Source organism: Pan paniscus, chromosome 11 (assembly GCF_029289425.2).
Source record: "Pan paniscus chromosome 11, NHGRI_mPanPan1-v2.0_pri, whole genome shotgun sequence".
Classification (NCBI taxonomy): Eukaryota; Metazoa; Chordata; class Mammalia; order Primates; family Hominidae; genus Pan; species Pan paniscus.
In genome coordinates this window covers 81,098,706-81,122,901 of record NC_073260.2, presented here as the reverse complement: position 1 = coordinate 81,122,901, position 24,196 = coordinate 81,098,706, and the positions used below count along the sequence as shown (strand labels likewise).

At 42.6% G+C, this 24,196-nt stretch overlaps 1 protein-coding gene and 1 long non-coding RNA gene across 3 annotated transcripts in view; one reads left to right on the top strand and one right to left on the bottom strand.

Annotated features, from left to right (window-relative positions):
- Positions 1–413: 413 nt before the first annotated feature.
- On the bottom strand, positions 414–21,671 carry LOC117981699 (spermatogenesis-associated protein 31D1-like). 2 transcript variants are annotated; one of them, XM_055091933.2, is made up of 5 exons: positions 20,210–21,671; positions 10,510–10,588; positions 8,325–8,370; positions 7,662–7,722; positions 414–7,375 (listed from the first exon to the last, which is right to left on the bottom strand). In XM_055091933.2, exons 2-5 carry the CDS (start codon positions 10,582–10,584, stop codon positions 2,947–2,949), a joined length of 4,611 nt encoding a protein of 1,536 aa, XP_054947908.1. In that variant the 5' UTR covers positions 10,585–10,588; positions 20,210–21,671; the 3' UTR covers positions 414–2,946. The 2 variants fall into 2 exon arrangements, with proteins under 2 accessions (XP_054947908.1, XP_054947906.1); XM_055091931.2 differs by lacking the exons at positions 10,510–10,588; positions 20,210–21,671 and adding an exon at positions 9,119–9,358.
- The window catches only part of LOC129393087 (uncharacterized), a 35,466-nt gene continuing 32,236 nt past the window's right edge, over positions 20,967–24,196 (top strand). Inside the window, exons 1-2 of the long non-coding RNA XR_008619712.1 lie at positions 20,967–21,475; positions 23,756–24,063. This is a non-coding gene — a long non-coding RNA (uncharacterized LOC129393087). The remainder of the gene's footprint in view (positions 21,476–23,755; positions 24,064–24,196) is intronic.

The following is a 24,196-nucleotide window of genomic DNA, read 5'->3' as shown; positions in this document are numbered from 1 at the left end:
AAAACTTAGCCAGGTGTGGTGGTGCACACCTGTAATCCCAGCTACTCAGGAGCCTGAGTTGGGAAAAATCACTTGAACCCAGGAGGCAGAGGTTGCAGTGAGCCGGGAACGTGCCACTGCACTCCAGCCTGGGCAACAGAGCGAGACTCTGTCTCAAAAAAAATGAAGAAACCTTGGAAGGAAACAAAGGAGGGATGGATATAGTTTTTTGAAGAATTTTTTATGAAACGTTTCTATCCAATGGATTCTAGTTTCCCGAATGGTGAGGCCAGCACATCTGCTGAGCAAGTGGAGATGGCCTAAACTTGAGAAAAGTGCAGAAGGTTTGAAATACATGGGTGAAAAAGTGGACTAAGGAAAAATGACCAAAGCTTCATTAGTATTGTTCTCTGTTAGTAAGCACAGGATAAGTATTTTTTGGATGAATGAGTGAATTATTTCCAGGTAGTGCTAAGACTGACCATGCATTTATCATGGTGTCAGTAGACTTGATTGTGAGATTTAATCCAACAGTGATAGGTCATTTAAGGGAAGACATTTATGGAAAAGGCAGAGAGATGGGATTTTGTCAGACAGGAAGGATTAAAGGGAATTGCATATGGCATATTTCAAGTAGGGCTTGTTAAACATTGGTTATAGGATAGACCATAAAACCTGCATTGAAGAAGGAGGAAATTAAGCCAAAAACTTGGTAGACAGATAAGTAGAAAAATAATAACCCAGTGTGAAAATTTGACAAATTGAGGGGCTAGGCTGGAAGGATAGTAGGATGAGGTCAAAGGGTGGAATGTTAGACTGTATTATTACAGATGTAGAGGTGGTTTTGATGAGGCCAGGCATGGTGGCTCATGCCTATAATCCCAGCACTTTGAGAGGCATGGCAGGCGGATCACTTGAGGTCAGGAGTTCAAGACCAGCCTGGCCAACATGGTGAAAGCTTATCTCTAGAAAAAAAAAAAAAAAACAGCTGGGCATCATGGCATGTGCCTTTAATCCCAGCTATGCAGGAGGCTGAGGCAGGAGAATCACTTGAACCTGGTAGGCAGAGGTTGCAGTGAGCCAAGAACGTGCCACTGCACACCAGGCCAGGCAACTGAGCAAGACGCTGCCTCCAAAAAAAGAGGTGTTTCTGATGATAACTTTTAGATGTTTCTGATGACAGCTTCTGGGTGTGGTAGTAACTGAAATGGAATGGAGGTAAAAGACCCTAAGATGGAATGACAGAGGAATTAGGAGGCCAGGTAATTGGCAAGTCTATCCACATGGATGTTTGGGTCCTCCATGGATTCTCCACATCCACAAGTTCTTTGCCCTGGGTTTCATCCCAATTTTGTGCTTCTTAAGGCCTTCACAGAATCTGAATTATTTCTGCAATCCTAAGATTCAGGCACTGCAGGGTCCGTGGCATAAGCATGGACAGGAAAAGAGAAGGATAGTGAAGAAGCTGTAGTGGACATCTGTTTTGTTTTGTTTTGTTTTGTTTTGTTTTGTTATGCTTCGTTGTGTTTTGTTTTTGTTTTGACACCAAGCATTCACAAATTTTTCTGGAGAACTTACCTCAAGTGCCCTCTAGAAAACTCACTTCATTTATTAGTCCCAGTCTGTATAAGTGGAATTGCCTTCTCTTTAGGCCGCTAATATTTTAAGGGTGCATATGTGCACACTCTTAGAAATAAGGAGCATTCTGTAAAGATTCATAGTAAGCCCCCAAATATCTGTAACCCTCATGCGTAGTCCAGGACTAACCTCTGGACCATGAGCTGCAGGTATTCTAGACAATATCTATTATATTCCACTAAGCCCATGAACATCATGGGTGACACCTCCATCCTGATAGGTGCACTGTATACACTAAGGGAAGATCTTGCATATTGCCATCAACATGGCTAGAAAGAAGGCACAAAGATCACCTTCCCTAAAGAGAGGGATGCCCTGTTGACAACAGCCCTGCAGATACTATTTAAGTCCTTAAAGAACAGCCCAAGGTACACTTCTGCCAAAATGGCATCTGTAACCTCTGCAGCATCCTGGTAAGCCTCAAGGGGTTGGTGCCTAGATCTAGATTAAGAAAGGGTCATGAAATGGGCATGATGGGGCATAAACCTTTTTCCACCAGCATGGTCATCCTTTCCTAGCTTCACTTTTTTCTTACTTTCTCATCATTCTAAGGCATCTTTTCCTTACTCTAAGCTATATTTTACCCTAGGAGGTAGGTGATTGCCTGGTCAACAGTCCTGCCACAGACAGCTAGGTGAATTTTTGCTCTGTAAAAATGTCATCAATCCAGGCAGCATGGAGAAATACACAGGGAGGGGAACTACATCTCCAAAGTGACTTATTAGTAGAAAGACCTCAACGTTGAGGTCAAAATATGCCTCCCTAAATCATGAGCATGCCCTGCTTGTCAAATTCTTAAGCAGCATCCACAGTGTTCCTGACACTCTACCCCAACCAGCAATATCCCAAACACTCCCACCAACCTATAACATACTGTGGTCTGTGACAACTTTTTTTAAACAGTGCTTAAACCACTATTTCTGAAAAATATACCTGTCCTTCACCCTGTCTTCGGATATGGAAGGGCTGCCTTCCTCACTGCTCTAAAGGATATGAAGCAGTGAATGGGGAGGAAGGTGAAGGCCGCCATACAATAGCAGTAAGTCTCAAGCAAAGAGGTAGGAAAGACCTCATCTCCTTGGACTTCATCAGGGAGAGAAGGGGCTTTTGGAGGCACATGATACTCATTCCGCCACAACAGCTCCAGGGGGTTCGGCACATTTTAAAAGTCAAAGAAGGGAGTCAGTAAGAGCTGAGCTAACCCCGCCTTTCCCTAACCACTAGCTTCGGTTACCCAAAACCCATACCCCACAACACAATACACAGAAAAGACATCCTTCTTGTTAGAACATTTATTGGGGAGAATCAAGATTCTCAACAAGGATTGAATTATTTTGTGGGGGGAAATTTTCCTCCCTGGAAATGCTTTGGAAGCATTTTCTGCCCAGTTAGGAAAGGCACATCACTAAACACAGGGCTTTTAGCACTGGTTGGGACGGCTGGACACACCAGGCTGACCTGACGCCGGCAAGTGGGGTTTGGATGTGGCACAGGCTTCCTGTGGGGCATGGATTGGGGATGGCTTTGACACAATATCTTCCCCTTAAATGCCTCAACTTTCTGGGGCTGTCTGTCCTTGTCTATGATCTGTCTAATCCTTGTAGGATAATTCTGGCCAACAAAGATAGCTTGTTGGCTGCAAGATTTGGTACATGTCACTTTGCAGGAGGGAGCCCTGTAGTTGCAGGCATAGCCCTGGACAGACTCTGCTCTGACATGCACTTCTGGGTTGTGCTGAGCTTTCCCAAGCCCCACTGGGAAGGAAAGGGGCTCTCGGGGACAGGTGATATCTATCCCATGCCTATGCCCCAGCTTCTCTTCTAGGAACTCCCTAGTGTCTTTCCTAATTTTCTGAGCTTCAGTAGTCCCAGTAAAGGCAGCTCTTGTAACTCGACCAATATTCTGCACACATGATAACAGGGAGCTACCCTTTTCCCAGGAACTTTCTTGTTCTTCATATGATATGCTGGGTTTATTAAACCACTGCAAAAAGGTCTTCATCCATTTTCTGGAAAGGTTTTCAGGAGGAGGCTGTGTTTTCAAGGTTGGGGGAGATTTGCTCCCAAGCACCTCCCCTGATGTCTTGTTATGAACAGGGAGGCTCTTTCTCCTGCGTTGGGATGTCCCCAGCCCTGTATCCCCTCCATCAAGCTCTCCTCCTTTGGGTCTCACAGGACTCACTCTGTTTACAGCTGGTGGGAAATTCTTAACTTGACACTTCTGTAAGACACAGGTAGGGACCCTGGGCTCCTGCTTCTGTGCCACACGGATTCCTCTGTCCTCCAAGTGGACATGCACCACCTGGGAAGTTCCCATGTCCCCACTCGAGATGCCCTGGGAATTAGTCAGTAAGTCCTTGGAACTCAAGTTATCTAAGGCAAAAGACATGTCAGTGAAATGGCTCTGAGGTTGGCTATGCTTCCTCTGGACCAACTTTAACTGGCTCAACATCTGATTTTTAAGGTATGATGATTTAGGATCTTGAGGAACTGATATTCTTGGTGGGAAAATTTCAGTTTCATTGGAAGTGCTTGCTTTCACATTTGTCAGTGAGCAGCTTCCCGACTTGCTGGTTGTCAAGTTGTTCCTAGTTTGTGATTGAAGAGCACTGGTGACAGGAAAGGTCTTTCTACTGCCCTGAAGCCTGTCTACATTATGAAAGGAACTCTTTCTCTTATCCCATGACTCACAGCCAGCTCCAGCTTGCATTATGGGCAGCTCTGCGCTGCATCTACTGGCCAGTACAGTCTGTTTCTGACTGACTTCGTCTACGATGCTGTGTGGCGGGGGCAGAAAAGTCTGTCTGCCATCCTCCGTTGTCCGGACACTTTCTGTAAGATCATTGTCAGTATCAGAGAATTCTCTTCTCAGGGTCCCCTGCTTTTCTTGGTTGACAGGTGAAGTGACAAGGTAAGAATGACCGAGGATGGGGAATGAGCTTGTTGATTCTAATTTTTCGCTTTGAAAATCTGTAGTACCTCTTCTAAGGGATGTGGAGGCCCCATCTTTGGAATCTGTCTCTATAAGGTCATGGTCCGTATCAGAAAATTGTCTTCTCAGGGTCTCCTGCCCTTCTTGGCCGACAGGTGAGGAGACAGGTTGAGGACGATCAAGGATGGGGACTGAGCTTGTTGTTCCCAACTTTTCTCCTTGAAAAGTGCTTCGTCTACGGGACTTAGAGACCCCATCTTTGGCATCTCCCCGAGAGATGAAGGTGGCTGAGGAGGGAAGGTCGAAATGGGAAAAGGAAGTGGAAAGGTCCGCTTTCGATTTGAAGATTTCTATGGATTCAAGGACCTTGAGGGGAAGGCCCCACAGCATCCTCATACGGAAAGTTTTAATATGGGCTTCCAACATCTTTTGTTTCTTGGAACTAAGGAAGGAAATCTCCTGGGAAGTATCAACGCAGTGGTCCTCACTCACCAATGTTACCAGATTTCGATGTTTAATTTGGCTTTGGGATTTCTCAGGAAGAGACATTGTCTGCTTGACTGAGTGCCATGAACTATGCACAGTCCCAGGCATTCGACCCTCATTGATTTCCTCAAATTTCTTGCTCAAATGTACTGTCAGGGCATTTTCAAGTTGTTTCTGACCTAGTCTCACCCCTGAGTCATTCCCTGACAGATGCATCATATGAGTTTCTAGGTCTCTCTCAGAGTTAGACCTCAGATTCTCGTCTGAAGATGTCTCCGGATCATGCAACAGGTGATCTTTTGGGGCAGTCTCCTGGCTGTATCCCTGATAATTCCCCACATTCTCCATGGAAAGCATATTTGAGCTCCTCTCGTGGAAGCTTCCAGGGAAGCTTGATGCGGACTTCTTTAGAACATTGCACCTCTGACCCTCAACCAAAGAGATATTTAACGGTCCATGAATGCTCTCTGACACAGATAGCTCTGAAATTTTGCTCTGAGGACGTTGCAATGACAGAGACTGATGGATTCTCCGGAGCAGGTCCCATCTGCGCTGGATGAGCCTCTTTCGAATGTGTTGCTCTAGTTTCTTCCTTACCTCAGAGCTGAGTGGAAAATCTCCAGGAATGATGGAGATCGGAACATGGACCTTGAAGGACTTTCTGACCAATTCAGGATTGGGAGCTGGAGGACAAAAGTCTTCCTGGGATTTCTGAACCACAGAGGGTAAACCCCACACACTTTCCTGCACTTTCTGCAACACGTTCCACTCCAGATGGTTAATTTCAGATGGCAAAAGAGACCGTGCCTCGTTCTGGGGTCTATGAAAACACACTCCACAGATCCTAATCAGGAATAGAGGACTAGGTAGTCGGACTGGGAATGGAGATTGAGGTTGAGCCTGGGACTTCACCTGAGTGAGATGTGGGGACTGACCTCGGGGCAGGGTTTGAGGCAAGGGTAGTGGTTGGGTACTAGGCAAGGACAGAGGTTGGGAAGGGGGAAGTACTGGGGATTCATGGGATATAGATGTATTTGTAATGCCATTGAAGAATACAAACATGGAGGAATGGCCACGTTGGACAAGAACAGTAGGATGCAGAGACTCGCTGTGCAAAGATGGGAGACCCCAGAAGAGCTGGACATATTTTTGCTCTAAATGGTCTTCAAAGCACTTAGAGTATGGAGGCTGCTGATGGATGTGCTGCCATTCTAGTTTGCCTTTACTGGCCCAAAAAGGAAAGGATTCTGCCAAGTCATGCTTAACAGCAATTGAGGTTAACATATTCCGTGAGGAATTTAGTTGGTAGTTTGGCCTAAGTTGTTTTGGGAATGATCCTGCTTTCTTTCCATTTTCTTTCCACATCAGGAAATCACCCCTTTTTTTGACTTGTCTCTCCAGGAGTGCCAGAATGTCATGGCTGAGAAATGAGATGTTAACAGGCTCTATGAGGTTGGCCACAGAGTGCCCTCCTAAAAAGGCCTCAGAAGAATGAAGAGTAAGAAGCTCCTCCATGAAATCAGATGGCACAAAATTGGAGGAAAAAGAGTCCTTGGCATGAGGCTGCCACCAGGAGAATTCTGAAGATGCAGGGTGTGAATGGTCAATGCCTTTGATTGTTGGGGCAGAGGTGGATGACCCACCAGAGCCACCTAGAGATAACATTTCCGGAAAAGTCTTCAAGATGGTGAGACTTGATTTAGACTGAGTCACAGTGCAATCTTCCAGTGGTAAAGCAGATGGGATTGGTGGTCCGTGATGACGAGCACAAGAATCAATGGGATTCATGGCCCGCGAAATATCTTGGCATAGGGTGGAGCCAAATGAAAAGATGGTGTTCAGAGACAAACTGGCCTCAGGCTGGAGGCTGGGCTCCACTCTCTCAATGTGATGTGGTGGGAGAAGGGGAAAGGGAAGCTGTTGGGGTGGGGAATGGTCTATGGCAAACTTGGAATCCAAGGGAGAAACAGGCTGTGGTGGCAGAGGGTCCCTCAGTGGTGAGGGTGAAAATAAGTCAGCTACGGTGGTGATCAGGTCAGGTGAGAGAATTAAGGGGGGCGGTGGAGAGGGCTTAGGCCGAGGGGACAGTATTAGGTCTTCTGGAGGGGTTGCTGAGGGGGTGGAAGCCAGAGCGAATGATGACTCAGTCGCAGAAGCTGAAGAAGCCAAAGGAGACACAGAGGGAGCAGCATCTTTCAGGGACTCCCAAGACAGCAGTTGCTGGATATCAGCAGTTGCTCTGTTACACACCCGACAGACGGGGTCTGGGCATAACAGTCGACGAAAGTGGTTGGTATCATGATGCTGGCCCAGAGGACTGCAGGAAACAGGAGGTCCAAAGCTGCAGTCAGGACCAGAACAAGGAAAGGAGATTTGTTAGCCTGGCAGGGGTGGGCTCCCTAAAGCCTGCTGCCCACATCACATTGCCCCCAACCCATGACCTCACCATATATGAGGTCCTATGACCTCACTATAGCCTCTCCCCAACACATTCATTCACATACCCATTCCTATGGCTACCCACTCCCACAACTACAGCAGGCTACAAGGAATCCCTGAAATGAATAGAACGTACTAAAGAAGAGGGAGTGGGGTGGGAACAGGACACAAAGGGAAAGATTAATCACCTTTTCAGAAGAGAAAGCAGCTTCCTTTCCTCTTCCTCTTCTCTCTGGAAACTTTTCCAGTCTGGGAAACCAGAATAGTATGTTATATGCAATGAAGATAGAGGCACACGCCTCATACAGAAGTCAATCTGTGGAAGACCCTTGGGATATTAAACTCTGAGAGCCCCAAGAATCAGTAGAAAAGGGCAAATAGTCATTGATAATATTCACAAGTTCACATGTGTATGTGGCATCATTAGTAAAGTCCTTTCACATACATTACCCCATGTGATGCTCAAAACCACCGCTTGAAACACAGACATCAGTGGTTACCTCCAGGAGGAATCCGAGCATTGAGGAAGTCAAAGTACGTATGCAAAGTTGTGAGACAGAAGCTCTGACTCCAAGCCCACCAGTAGTCCTTCCTCGATATCTCAGTTGGCCACCAATTGGGCAACACCCATTGCTCAGGTCCATCACTTTGTCATGCCCATAAATGGGCAGAGCAGGGCCTCTGAGCAGTGTCTCAGGTCTGATTGCTTTCCCAGGAGCCTGTCTTCTGAGGGCTCTGTTTTCTAAGACTGCATCTAGTAACTGACATTCTAAGAAATCATGGGACTGAGTCATCATGAAAGAGACAGAAAGGGTCACCCCTGAAGCTCAGATAGAGCAGGCTGACATTACCTTTGAATGTCCCAACTTTCCTTCTCCTCCTGGCTCTGCCCTGATGCTGAGAACAAAAGACAGATAATGACAGGCTGGGACTCACTTCTCTCACTCTCTATGAAGCTCATTCATTCATTCATTCATTCATTATACAAGAATATTACTCTTTAATTAATAGAAATATGTTCCTGTTATCAATTTTTAATGGTGATAAAATAGTTCCCATTTTTCCTTCTCTGAAAAATCCTCAAAGAAGATTTTGCTGTCAGAGCCACACTTGATGTACTCAGTTAGCAATTCTGAAGGAGGGCAAAGACTCAGAGGTCAACAGTCACATCTGTGCTCCCTCATGGGACAAGTGTCACGGAGACAGGCCTATAGCTCCAGCCTCTGCTCAGAGACTCTCAGCATTACTCCTCGGGTCAGCCCAACATGAAGGAAGACTTGGTCAAGTGACAGGTGACATGGGAATCTGACTCATGATCAAATTTCAGCAGAGAGCCCACAATCTCTAAATAATCCCATCTGGGACCACAGAATTACTGTGTTTGGGATTTTATCCTGGAACTCTCCACCACAGCCAGATAGGTAGCTTCACATGGAAAACTATGAGCTTCAGATGGAAACCTTAGTCCTCCCGAACCCCTATGTCTGCCCAACCTCTTCCATAGAAGAGTGAAGTTCTATCCTCTCTTCAGACTTCCCATCTAAAACATGTCTCTGTACCAACCAAACTTATTTAGAAATGTTGGAATAGGATTGGGAAACAACAATAGGGCATCTCTCTTGGGTGTTCACCCACAGTTCCTTACCTTTTGGATGTCATTATTTTTTTCGGTGGGTGACGAATACAGGGTCAATACGACGTAGAACAAGTACAGTATAAACAACCCCAACCCACTCAAGCAGATGAAGTTGGGGTCGATATCCAAGCAATGTGAGTTAGGGCTCAGCCCTGTCTCAGTATAGCTGTTCAGAAAACAGAGGATATTCTCCATGGTCTGAATAGCTGAGCTGCCTGAAGCAACTGAGCACTGAGGGTGCCCAGGCTTAACTATAAGCACAGGCCTGCATCACAGAGCATGGAAGAGTCACAGAGGGTTTCTGAGGGTGGAGGGAGCAACAAGAGGAGGATGTGTCCACAGCCCCAACCCCACCAGCCCAGCTGACTCTCCTGGGCCCTCTAGGTCCCTCTGCCCTACCTTGCCACTCCATTTCCCAACTCCATCCCTTTTCATGTCATATATTTATCTTAGTGGAATTTTTGGTTTGTTCCAACAGTAAACCAGGCATTACCCAAGTCCCGCTTTACTGTTTGGAGCCCTTAACTTGGACCCCACCAACCACACTGCCTTGAAAGCCTGAAATACTGCCTGGAATATTTGTTGTACCCAGGCATTGCCACTCTCAGGATCACATATGTCCTCAAATCCATCTTACCTACAGAATGTTTCTGCCTTACATAAATGCAGATATAAAACTTAAATTTCCTTTATACTTGCTTTGTTTTGTGAATGTTGAACATTACATTTTTTGTTTTGAAGTCAGTTTTTACTATTTCCAATCAGAGTGACTGTCTCAAATGATTAAAACTAATGTTATCAAGGAAAAGAAGCTCACTGCCCAATTTGGGTTTTTGAGAAAAGAAGGTTTTTATTGTAAATTAACGAACAATAAGACAGGAGTCCAGATCAAACCTGTCCCCTGTGCTGGCTTTCATGGGGTCATTTTATTAGAAAAAGTTTAGGGAGTGGCCTCTGGAATTAATAGTTGATTGGTGGAAGGAAAGCGGAGGTCTGTAAGTCCTCCGCATGCACAGTTCTGTTTAACGCTGCCTCATGTATTCCATGTGCACATTTGTGGGGAGTTGGTTGAAACGTGGCAGAAATTTGGGCTGTGACATCAGCCAGCTTGTTCTGTGCCAACTCCAGTTGGCCTTAATAGTTTTAAGTCATTTTAGCCAGTTTTTTAATCTCAGAAGCAGGGAGAGTTTTGGCATTTTAGTAAGTTATTGTTGTTGTTGTTTTTTAATCGCCTATCCTGTAAACTGATTCATTTCATTAGTCACTGTTTTCTTCAACTCTCTGGGGCATGGTTTCACTAATAATGCATTATTTAACATCTATAAAACAAAAATAAGTGTACAATAAATATATATAATTAAAACTTCAAGGGATCTTGGGGGTTAATTTATAGAACTTACTTTTCTGAAGTTAGTGAGGTTTAAACTGTTCAAGCACTTTTGGAACATACTCTCTACACAAACACACATACACATCGACCTAAAAGGAAGAAGTTGAGGCAAATCATTATAAACACAGAGTTCATTTGGGTCAAGCTTGAGGATTGCGACCTGGGAACACAGATGCAAGTCCCCCTGAATATACACTCCAATTAGCAGCAGTTATGAGTGGGTTTTCAAAGTCAAAAAAAGAGGTCAAGGAGTGGGCTGATACAAAGTTGTAATCAGGAATTCTCATTGGTTTACAGAAGCGACATGGATTAGTGATTGGCTATACATTGTTAAGCTGTATGGGGTGGGTTATACTGTCAGGTGTGGCATCATTGGGTTACTATATAGCTCCATGTGGCAATAGCAAGCAGTTTCAAGAGATGAATACATAGCTCAAGGAGGAAATAGGGCTGTGATTTCTGTCTCATTTTAACGTCTCTCTAGGCCTGATAACTTAAGAGGACTCACATGCCTCAGATAAAAGTTCTTTTCTTTACAAACACACCCACACACCCATCCTGTGACAAATCAATCAGTATTTTCAAATCCAGAATCAATTAGTTCCTCCTTTTATTTCAATCTTATTTGTCATTTTGACCCCACATTTCTAACTCTCCCTCAAATACAGACAGTCCCAGCCCCCCACATCAATTTGGTAACAAGTATGCAACTCCCTTAAAGCAGGGATACGTTACAGTGCGCTAAGCTATTATGACCTAAAAGACCAAAATAGATGCCCCTTTATCAACTAAGACAGGCCCTAAGGGTAAGGAAACCAAGTTACCTATGGGTCAAGGGTTCAGGGCCTGGATGGCATGGCAAATTTCTAACTTTCTATAAATAGACTGCCTCTAACCAAACGAGCTATCAGCTCTGATCGGACAGAGGACCGGCCTTACAAACATTCTTTTCTGATAAGCTACTAATATTACAGATTGCCAGTATCTGCCAGCTTATAGAGGCTGCATACAAACCACCTTTGTGTCCCATAGTTTACCTTATGATGTAAAGGACCAAATTCTACCTCATTTTAGTGCTAAAACCCCATTCCAAAGTGAACATGGGATGTATGATACATATATTTACTCATTGTGGTGTGCTCAGCTCCCACAGAAGTATGTATAGCTTCTCCCCCAAAATTGTTGAGTGTGTATGAATATGAATGTAAAACACAACCTGTCCCTCCCCTATTCCAACAGAGAGCACCTTCATTCCACACTGGATGCTGTCCCTTCCTGGCTTGCAAACTGATAAGAGCAATGAGGCTCTCCTTTCTACTATTAAGTCATCCTGCTGGTATTTTGGATGATACTACTGATCCCATCAGTGTTTGGTAGCAGAGTGAGACTTAGGTGTGTCAAAGCCTTAGAGCAGAATGTAGTCTTAAGCAACCTCACCTGACTACACTGTGGGTCATGTAAATGTGATCTTTTCCCGAGTGCCTTGGCATCCAAAAAAGCTTGAGAACATCTGCTCTATATTCTATATAATCACTTCTGCAAATGTCCAAATACCAACTGCCTGTCATACTTTATTCGGGTGACTCTTGTCAGTTTAAATAATTCCAATATCCCCCACCCCTAACCCATCTTCCTACACATTCTTTTCTAAACTCTTTATCATGACAGCTGTCCTCTAAACTGTCTTTTAATTTCTTATGTCTTTCTTAAACTATTGTTAAAGCAAAGTAAGTATGGCTTGAGAAGGACTCCATACTTCTATATTTGAGTCCTTGGGGATGAACTGTAACCTAGCTTAATAGTCAGACAAATTGAAAACCTAACTCAATAGTATGCACCTGTAACAACAGCTGAGTGTTGGCCAATCCCAGAGGCCATAATTCAACCACTCACAGACTGCTGAATGTTCAACCTGTGTTCAAATAAGGCAAACGCCAAGCTGTAACCAATCTCACTCTTTCTGTACCTCACTTCCAATTCCTATACATCACTTTACCTTTTTTGTCTATAAATTTGTTCTAACCACGAGGCACCCGTGGAGTCTCTGTGAATCTGCTCTGATTCTGGGGGCTGCCCAATTCACAAATCATTCATTGCTCAAACTCCTTTAAATTTAATTTGTCTGAAGTTTCTTTTAACACTATAAAGCTCTTTATTTGACACCCATTGGCCACCACTGTTTGTTGATCTCTTTTGAAGGGCTAAGACAGCCTCCAAGCCAGGCCAGGTCTCTTTTCAATTATGCAGGAGCAGGTAACCTGCCTTGAGGATAAAATCTGCCAAGAGATGCCCCTTCCTCTTCTCTTTAATATGCAGTCTCAGCCAAGTTTTCATCTAATAAATACTTACTGCTGGAAGCTAGGAGACACAAGCATCTGTAAGCCACGGGCTCTGCCATTTACCTCCTGGTGCAGTTGGAGCGATTAATTCTACACAGCTCAAGAGATATACAAATGCAGAGGAGAGGTTCCCCTGCCTCCAGCATTTACAATCGCCAAGTGATCTCTGGAACAGAGATACTGTGAGTCATAACTCCTCGACACATCATGCTCTTTAGCAAAAAATCCCTGCATGTGCACTCTCTCCAATTTTCTAATATGGATTAATGATTCTTTGAGGAGATGGTCAAAGAACAGCTTCTCTCTTTTAAACTGTCATTCATTGGCTAGATATCTTTACAAACATATGTATGCCTACAGTTGAAACCTACCAGAAGTTTCAGTAAAAAGGCTTTTCCCCAAATGCTAATAAGATTCCTTTTCTGAACCTGGTAGAAGCGCCTTCAAAATGTAAAGGAACAAGAGACTAGAGATATATTTATTTTCTTTTTCTGTACCACCAACAGTAAATTCCATTGACATTGAGTGACAGTGCTTCACACCACTTATCCTTTCTGCACTAGCACCAACTATAAATAATAAATTTGTCTACTTTATGAAGAATTCTACTTCCAGCCATCTCAGTGCATTTTCACAACTTACGAGGTCAGCAAGTCAGGTATTATACCTATTTTTTTTATTGTTAATATTTGTTTTTATTGTAACAGGCACTTTGATCGTACTCTGAATATTGTGCCTATTTTATCAATGAATGAAACCGAAGCCCAGAGAGGGTAAATGACTTCTCTAGATCAGACAGTAGTAAATATTAGAAGCCCTAATGAATAAATTCTCTACATTCATAATGCTTCTACTTTACACAATATTAATATGTAATTTATTTTCTTTTTTTTTTTTTTTTTTTTTTTGAGACGGAGTCTCGTTCTATCGCCCAGGCTGGAGTGCAGTGGCACGATCTCGGCTTACTGCAAGCTCCGCCTCCTGAGTTCACACCATTCTCCTGCCTCAGCTTCCTGAGTCACTGGGGCTACAGGCGCCCGCCACCACGCCTGGCTAATTTTTTGTATTTTTAGTACAGATGGGGTTTCACCGTGTTAGCCAGGATGGTCTCAATCTCCTAACCTCGTGATCCGCCCGCCTTGGCCTTCCAAAGTCCTGGGATTACAGGCGTGAGCCTCCATGCCCGGCAATATGTAATTTCTTAAAGTAAAAAGTATGCTGTAATATTCAAATTAAAGTAGTCATATATTTAAGAATATTCACTTTGTCCATTAAAAGCTGGCAAATTTGGGAAGTAACGAAAAGCTATTTTTGGTACTCTATCACCTCTTAGATAACTTTTACTTTCCACTCGTAGCATCAGTGTCTTCATAGGTTTTTTTTTTTTTCCTATCCCCCTCTTAAAATCTGCTTTTAAGAACTATATTACTTATGACTACCAGTAACGTATAAAATAAAAGTTTAAAATGTCATCCCTCCCAGGAAAACATTTCACACATTCTACCACCAAGCCTTGTAATAAGCTCTTACCAAAGCATTTTAAGCAGCCTGTGGGAGGTGGCAGAGGTGGCTTCTGGTAGGATAAGACTGTCTCACCCCTGGACCCATGACATCTTCCCAATTTACCTACACCGTCACCCAGAAGTCTGGTCTTAGATTTCACATTGCACTTGGTTTTATTATCTCCAAGGAGAAGTCTTTTCCAAAAGCTCTTAGAGTAATATGCTACCACTTGAGGATGCTCAGTATAGATAAACTACTAGTTTAGGACTTTCGTATCTTCCCAATTGCCTAGGAAGGCTCCTCAATGCTCTCGCCCTCATATCGTGACCACTGTCCTTGGGATAAGCCACTTGGAGGCAGCTGTTTTCAGGATCCCCAAAAGCCTGAAGCAGAACAGGTTCTGAGGCAAAATCCTTTATAATTGTATTTTAAAACAGTAGTTTTATCCCAGCACTTTGGGAGGCCAGGGTGGGTGGATCACCTCCCTTTTACATATCAAGGGATCTGCAAAAACACTCCTAGAAGTTATACATTAGTTCAGCAAAGTCAAAGGATACAAAATAAAGACGAAATCCTATTGTTTCTATATATTATCAATCAGTACATAGGCAAGAAATTTAAAAGTGCAGTATCATATGGAATAACTAAAAAAAATACTTAAGTGTAAATCTAATAAAACATGTACAAGACTTGTATGCTAAAAACTACACAGTACCAATGAATGAAATGCAGAAGACCTAAATAAATGGAAAGCTTTAGTATAGCATGTTCATGGGTTGGAAGATTTAATATATAAAGATGTCAGTTCTCCCCTAATTATACAAATGTTTAATACAGTTGCTATCAAAATCTCAGCATATTTTTATACACAAGATTATTCTACAAATTATATAGAAAGGGCAAGGAACAGGAACAGCTCAATTTTGGAAAAGAAGAATAAATTAGAAAAAGTCAGTCTATCTAATTTTAAGACTTGCTATGTAACTACAGGAATCAAGACTCTGTAGTGTTAACAGAGAGATACACAGACCAGTGAAACAGAACAGAAAACCCAGAAATAGACCCACACAAATATGCTCGATGAATTTTTGACAAAGTACAAAAAACAATTCAATGGAGTAAACATATTCAATTCAATTCAGTAGTGTTGAGCATATGGATATCCATAGGGGCAAAAAAAAATCCTCTGCCTAAGTCTCACACCTTAAACAAAAATTAATTCAAAATGAATCACAGACTTGGATGTAAATACTAAACCATGAAACTTTCGGGGAAAAAAAAGAGAAAGTCTTCAGGGTCAAAGGCCAGGCAGAGTCTTAGACATGACAACAAAAGCACAATTCATGAAAGGAAAAAATGGCTAAGTTGAATTTCATCAAACTTTAAAACTATTGCTCTGTAAAATACTCTATTGAGAAGATGAAAAGAAGCTACAGACTGGGAGAAACTCTTAACAAATCATCTATCCAACACAGGCGTCGTATCTAGAATATGTTTAGAACTCTGACAACTCAACAATAAAAAAAGCAAACAATCCTACTAGAACATGGACAAAAGACTTGAAGAGACATTTTACCAGAGAAGATATACAGATGGAAAATAAGCTCATGAAAAAGGTTCACCATCATTAGCCACTCAGAAAATGCAAATTAAAACCACAGTGAGATATCACTACACACTTGTCAGTGCAACGCATTTTGTTTCTAAAAAATAGTGACAACACCAAATGCTGACAAAGATGAGGTGAAACTGGATCACTCATACACTGCTGACGAAAATGTAAAACGGTACAGCTACAGCTTGACAGCTTCATAAAAAACTAAACATGCAACTATCATACAACTCAGCAATCATACTCCTGGTCATTTATCATAAAGAAATGAAGATTTATGTTCACATGAAAACTGTACAGAAATGTTTATGAAAGCTTTATTCATAACAGCTCAACACTGGAAACAACCCAATTGTCATTTAATGAGTGGTAAAGCAAATTGCAGTACACCCATGCCATGGAATAAAAATAATAAACTACTGATAAATCCAACAGCTTAAATGACACTCAAAAGAATTAAGCTGAGGGGGAAAAAATTCCCCCAAAATTATGTACTGTATGATTTCATATATATATATATATATATTCCATGTGTACATATATATATATAATTTTACTGAAATGGCAAAAATGTAACATTGGAAAACAGATTAGATGGAGTGGAGGGAGGTAGGAAGTGGGTATGTCTATAAAATGGCAACATGAGGGGTTCTCATGGTGAGAGAAATGTTCTGTGTCTTGGCTATTTCAATGTCAATGTCAATGGTTGTGATATCATACTACAATTTTATAAGATGTTACCACTGGAGGAAACTGGGTTAAGTGTACATGAGATCTCTCTATTATTTCTTACAACCACACATGAATGGATATTTATCTCAAAATAAAAAGTTTAATTCAAAAAAAAACCTCAAACTGAATGGGGGAATAGGGATGTGTTTGCTATCTTGAGTGTAATGATTTAACATGTACATATTCATGTATATCAAAACTCCTCAAATTGTACACTTTAAATGCATGCATTTTTTGCATGTCAATTACTCCTCAATAAAATAAGGGGTGGGGTGCTGGGAGGGAATACAGTATGTCTCTTCCTCTTCCCTTCCTAATTCAATCTTATAATCATTAGTTAAGTCAAGCAAAATAGGTATCCAAACCTAAAGAGGAGGAAGGGAGCAGTTAGGAGCTGTTGCAGTGTCCCAGAGCAGAGTGTAAGGGCCGAAGCAGGGTGAATAGGCATTTATCATAGAAAGGTTGCTTGGTTCCAGGTTTTGGATATCCAGTGAGTTGAGGAGGGTGCCTACATAACACAGCTGCTGGGCACATAGAGGTCTAAGCCCAAGTGGGTGGAAGAGGACAGCCATACCTGAAGGGCCATGGTGGTGATGAGAGATTGCTTACAGACAGGAGGACTGACTAAATAAGCAAATATGTTTAGGCTAATGGGAACCAGATTTCTCATTGTTGGAGAAAGAAGTCACCAATGTGGAAAGGAAGAAAACTAGAATAAACCCTGTAGTGTTAAATTACAACTAGAGGTACTGATGTAAATTCATGATTTTCAAGATACACAGATATGTAGAGAAACAGGTTGAGATTTAAATGTGTGAACATGTGTGTATACTAGCTCTGTCCATCGAGAGGGCCTAAAACCAACACCACCTAAGATTAATAATAATGAACACAAGTAGCACTCCGACCTTGACTTCTAAATACCATTCTCCAATAAAGGAATAAGGGGTACTAAGAGAAATGGCTGGACCCAGGACTGATGCAGCAAAAGTATACGATGAGCCTGAAACATCTTTTTGTATCAGAAAGTAAGAAATAACAGAGATATATCCAAAGAACACAGAAGTCAAATTGAAGTAACTAGCTAAATCTATGACAATTTGGGCATCAAAATAAATATTGATAGTAACAGACTGAATTGGATTCAGTAAGAAAACAAGAATCTACATTGATATAAAGTAAGTCAATAGATAGAAAATTTTATGTGGAATTGCATATCTGTTTTTGTTTTGGAATGGGACATTTAACCTCAACGAGAATATTTTAATTTTGACTCAGATTGTGAACATGTATTACTAATATAATTAAAAATGTACTTCAAAGTACAGCTGATGATCTGAAGGTTCTTAAAGTCTATTGGGGGGAAGTATAGTGAACAGTGAGAATTCTAGGATTTCTTTGCCCAGCATATATTTCCACCTCATCCACATATTAGTAGACTAGCTATGGAGAAAATGAAGAGAGAAGCATAGAATAGCTGTTCTGTTTCTAGCTTGGGTGTCCTGGTGCTACTAATTAATAATGGGGATATCAGAGGAAAAGCAGCTTGGTGACAGAAGACGATAGTTCAGTTCGTAAGATTTTTACCTTGAGGATGTTTAGCAATCAGTTGGTTTCACTGGCTTAAAATTCAAAGAATTAAGTTAGTGCTAAAATAGTTAACTACACGAGGGGATAACTTATCTAAGGAAACTGAAAAAAAAGAAAAGTAGTAGACCAAGGGCAGTAAGAAAATAAACACTTAGAAAAAAGCTTTCTGCAGTTTGTAATAGGACAGTTTATAAGCAAGTACAATTACGAACAAAGTCAGCAAAATATTTTTTTAAATGTTTTAATTAGCAACTGCTCAAATGTCAACAAAAAGTAAAATTAACAGATATTTCTCATAAGAAGACATACAAGCTGCCAAACATGAAAAAATGCTCAGCATTACTAATCATCAGAGAAATGCAAATTAAAGCCACAGTGAGATACCATCTCACACCCGTCAGAATGGCTACCAAGAAGTCAAAAAACAACAGGTGCTGGTGAGGCCACAGAAAAAAAGTGAATGCTTATACACTGCTGTGAGGAATGTAAATTACTTCAGCCACTGTGGAAAGCAATTTGGGGATTTCTCAAAGAACTTAAAACAGACCCACCATTCTGTCCCACATTCTCACTCTGGGTATATATCCAAAATTATTCACTCTCCCCAAAACACGCATGCACTCATATGTTCGTTGCAGCACTATTCACAATAGCAAACACATGGAATCAACCGAGGTGTCTATCAATGGTGAAGTGGATAAAGACATTGTGGTACATATACAGCATGGAATACTACGCATCCATACAAAAACGAGGAAATCATGTCCTCTGCAGCAACATGGGTGCAGCTGGAAGCCATTACACTTTGCAAATTAAAGCAGGAACAGAAAGTCAAATACCGCATGTTCTCACTTATAGTGGGAATTAAACACTGGGTACTCATGGACATAAAGATGGCAACAATAGACACTAGGGACTACTAGAGTGGGGCAGGAAGGGGAAAGCGTTGAAAAAGTAACAACTGAGTATTATGCTCAGTACCTGGGTGACAGGATCATTTGTATCCAACACCTCAGCATCATGCAATATACCCAGGTAATGAACCTGCATATGTACCCCCTGAATCTAAAATAAAAGTTGAAATTATATTTTAAAAAACTAGAAACTACTCAAACATCAACAAAAAGTAAAATTAATATTCTACCATTTAATATATTATAAAAAGATTATGAAAGTTTATAATCACATAAAATGGACATGATGTGTTTTTCTTTTTAAGTACTTATTTAAGCAATGTAAAAAATTTTTTCATAGCAAAATCTGGAAATAAACGTCAAAATGCTAAGAATAATTGTTTTAAGGATGGAAATCTACAGGGTTCTGCCTTCTACTTTTCCGTATCTTTCAAATTTGCTATACAGATGCTCCTTGACTTACAAGGGGGTCGCATCTGATTAAACCCATCATAAGTTGAAAATACCATAAGTAGAACCATCAAGTCAGGGACTGTCCGTATACTACTTTCCTTTCTTTTCTTTTCTTTTTTGAGAGGGAGTCTTGCTCTGTCACCCAGGCTGGAGTGCAGTGGCTTGATTTTGGCTCACTGCAAGCTCCGCCTCCCTGGTTCACACCATTCTCCTGCCTCAACCTCCCAAGTAGCTGGGACTACAGGCGCCTGCCACCATGCCCGGCTAATTTTTTTTGCATTTTTAGTAGAGACGGGGTTTCACCATGTTAGCCAGGATGGGCTCGATCTCCTGACCTCGTGATCTGCCCGTCTCGGCCTCCCAAAGTGCTGGGATTACAAAGGCATAAGCCACCGCGCCCGGCCTGTACTACTTTCTAAAAAGGGAAACAGTCACAAAAAGGACGCCCTCTCACCTCTTATGAGGGCAAACATAGTGATATTCCTGTCTTACAAGGAACACGGACACGTAGTAGGCTCTCAATAAATGCATGAATATATCAATATTTGTGTAATTAAAGACAGTTACCTGAGATTTTCTCTCCTGCAAAAGCCTGCAGTCCTCTCTGCTGGAGAGCCTCCTGTCTTGCTGTCCTGTATCTTGAAAGGCGTGACAAATGGCTGTGCTTCCACTCTCAGGAGTACACCTAATCTCTGTCCACTGGCACTGCGCCTTGGTAGACCTTTACCTGGGGTTCCCAGCCACGGTTCCTACCAGACACACTTCTGGCTCCCTCAGAGAAGGGGAAAAAGCACTTGTTGACGCCTCTGAAAAACAGCGTGTAGAGACAGCATCCTTCTTCCGGTTACTGATCCTACAGAGAGGGATGATGATCTCTTCATTTTGTGTGTGAACCAGCATTTTGACATCTTACACTGTCCTTCTGTCCAGCGCAGGCATTTATTTCCAAGGCACTGGCCTCTCTGGTGTCTGAAAAATCCCATGTTGTAACTGCATCAGGGCCCTTAGCCCATTCCTTAACTTCGGCCCTTAACTGAACAAAGTTCTTTACTTGTTCATTGCAGTACTCAGGGCCAACCCTACTAGCAGATATCAGTATCTCCTCAAAAAATACGTGAAATATGAGATTCAAAGCCAGGCAGCCAATGCAAAGCGAAGCCTTAATAGCGGTCAACGTTGTTACTCTAATTACTATACCATTATCTCCCTCGAGTTCCATCGAGTATCCTTGGCAGGTGCAGCCCCGCGCCCAGGGCTCTGAGCGGTTTCCGAGGCCTCACGCGCTGGCGGGGCCGTTAAGATCGGTTGGGGGCTCCCAGGCCGCGAGGCGCGCGGCCAGTTGGGATGAAAATGGCGGATGAGGCCGGGCGCGGTGGCTCACGCCTGTGGTCCCAGCACTTTGGGAGGCCGAGGCGGGCGGATCACAAGGTCAGGAGATCGAGACCGTCCTGGTTAACACTGTGAAACCCCGTCTCTACTAAAAATACAAAAAAAAATTAGCCAGGCGTGGTGGCGGGCGCTTGTAGTCCCAGCTACTCAGAAGGCTGAGGCAGGAGAATGGCGTGAACCCGGGAGGCGCAGCTTGCAGCGAGCCAAGATGGCGCCGCTGCACTCCAGCCTGGGCGACAGAGCGAGACTCCATCTCAAAAAAGAAAAGAAAAGAAAAGAAAAGAAAAGAAAAGAAACCGGCGGACGAAGGAAGAGATCCTCCTTCAGGCAGGGTAGGGAAGAAGGGCACTCGGTGACCAGAGACCTTTTCCAGGACCATGTCTTTGAAGCATATCTCAGCTCTTGTCTTCCGGAAGCGATGGAGACAGAATCCAGAAGCCTGAGGTGAGATTTGTGGCCAACGCTGCCGCCTTTAGGAAGCCCAGCAGCGCTTCCTCGCAGGCCGGGTCTCTGGATGAAGCCTTGCCCCTGGCCGTGGCTCCACCCCTAGGCAAGGTTGGGCCCCAAAGGACGCTATACAAATTTGCTGTACAGATGCTGTAGTATGCCTCCTGTCTGAAATCTTTCCTATTGCTCTTTCATTGCTCCAGAAGTTTCTGAGCTATCTAATTACCAAGTGCAGGGCACAGAGCCGTGATGAGGGAGACATGATCTCAGTCTGGAAGACAGACTATTAAGCCAAATATTCCAAAACACTGTGGAGGGTGTTGTGAATTGGAAACCAAGGACGGATCACAGCTTGGGAGGATCAAGGCAGGTATCTGAGGGAAACCTCTTTAAGTATAATGGAAGGAAAGAGCAAAGTTATTTGATGGGAGTTCAAGGTGTTTGGGATATTTTTAAGTTTTATGATGAAAGGTTCCCATCTGTTGTCTTCTCATTCCTTTGTAATATATGTGGTCCAGCACATATGTTCAATGGGTGAGTGGGGTGGAGAAAATTAGGAAAGTGAAATTGTAATTTTGAGTAGGTAAGCAAAGAAATTTACTAAGAAAATAATAAGATGAACTCCACAAGACAGAGAGCTTTGCTTCCTCACTGGTGTGTCCCAAGTGCTTAGAAGACTGCCTAGCACAAAGTACTCACTGGAGGAATGAATGGATTATTTTCAGGCAGTGTTAGAAACTGGCCATTAGTTGTAGATAATAAATTAATGGTGGCACCAAACACTTAATTGTGTGATTTTATCCAAAAAGAATCAGCTTGTTTTTAGAAGACAGGTCTAGTAAAGTTAGCAAGTTGGATTTTCCCAGGCAGGAAAGATGAAAAGACACTGGGATAGGTTGTTTGGAGTAGACCATAAAGTCCAGATCTTAACCAGGTTTGTGGTTAAGTGTGGATCATGAAGTTTTTCTTGGAGAGGAAGGAAATTAAAAGGGTATTGGATTGACAAGGAGAAAGTTTAAAGTGGCTTGCAATTCCTGAATTGGTTGAAGAATTGGCATACTGAGGGCATAAGTGAGAAGGACAAAGGGTGGAATGTCAGACTGTATTTTTTCAAAAAGCAGAGATGTTCCTGGTAGTTCTAGGGTATGGCAGTAACTGAACTGGAATGAAGGTAAAGGGCTTTAAGATGACATCTATTCACCTGGATGTTGAGGCCTTCAACTGATTTCCTTCACATTGAGTGTTCCTTACCCTGAACCCCAATCCCAACTTTTTCCCCTCCCAAGGCATCCACAGAATTACCATTCTTCCTGAACCTCTAAGCTTTGGTCAATGACATCACTCTGAACAAGAAGGAAATATTTCCTCTATTGCCTTATGGGAAACTAAACCCAATTTCTATTTCAGTCTACGTGCAGGTGGAGTTGCCTTTCCCAACACTCCTATTTTGAGGATGGTATGTAACTCAGACTTGGCCAAAAAGATCATTCCACGTTTTTGGCAACAGTGATTGGTTAGGAATGGGCATGTGACCCAATTGGAGCCAGCAGGGTACTAATGGAACTTTTGAAGGAACTAGTGGGAGAGGCAACCTATTTTTATCTGCACTTGAAGCCTGGAGAATATAGCTATGAACTTGCCAGACACAAAGTCTTAATGAAGCCAACTCATAACACAGAGCAAAGACATGGATAGAAATGAAAGCTGAGGAAATTAATCGAGTTCCTATATGAACCCTCCTGCCTAGGGCCAGTCTTACTTCCAGACTTTTTGCCCCTAATTTCTTCTCTAAGTTTGAATACTGGCAGTGGTATTTCAGGTGGTTCTAAGGGATCTTTTCACTTTACCACACCACTTCTACCTTCATACCAACTTTCTCTTTTTCTTTGGATGCTACAACTTCTTTGATATTTGTGGGTTGTTTGTGTGAGTGTGTGTGTGTGTTTTTAACCAGCCACCACTCCACACAGCTGTTAAACAACTTCCACCTTGATCATCTGGATATGGATCAGGATGATGACCTATTTGGCACCTTTGGCCACTTTGGCTTCAGTGAACTCAATGGGATGGCCAAGAAGAAACCCTTGTGTTAGGAAGTCTTCTAAGAAGTCTCCAGTGACTCTACCTCATGGTATTGACACACGTGTAATTATCCCTCCCCTTAAATGTGGGCTGGACATTCTGATTTGCTTCTAACCAGTAGAAAAAAGATACAGATGATGGGATATCATTTTCAATTTTAGTTTACAAAAGGTGTAACTTCTGTTTTGTTAGCAGACTCTCTCCTTTCCTGGCTTTGATGAAGCAAGCTGCCACACTGGAGAGGCCTACATGATAAGGACCTGAAGGTGGCCTCCAGCTAGCTCCAGCCAACAGTTGGCAAGGAATTGAGGACCTGAGTCCAATAGACCTTGAGGAACTGAATCCTGCCAACAGCTACACAAGTGAGCATGGCAGTGTATCCTTCCCCAGTAAAGTCTTCAGATGAGACCCCAGCCCCAGCTGACACCTTGATTGCAGCCTTGTGAGAGACTCTGAAGCAGAGAAACCAGCTAGGCCTTGCCTGGATTCCTGATCCACAAACTGTAAGATAATAAATATATATTTTTAGGCCACTAAATTTTGAGGTATCTATTACACAGCAATACATATCTAACATACTTGTAAATCATTATAACCTTGGTGTAAGATGTAGTAGCATGGCTGGAAGGCAGGGAC

What these genes read in the sequence shown, in the direction of transcription:
- LOC117981699 (XM_055091931.2), bottom strand. Translation starts at nt 9,304, where the DNA reads ATGGAGAATATCCTCTGTTTTCTGAACAGCTATACTGAGACAGGGCTG. An exon ending in AAAATAATGACATCCAAAAG is followed by an intron (nt 8,371 to 9,118) that starts GTAAGGAACTGT and finishes TTTTGTTCTCAG; the next exon opens with CATCAGGGCAGAGCCAGGAG. An exon ending in GAAAGTTGGGACATTCAAAG is followed by an intron (nt 7,723 to 8,324) that starts GTAATGTCAGCC and finishes CTGGTTTCCCAG; the next exon opens with ACTGGAAAAGTTTCCAGAGA.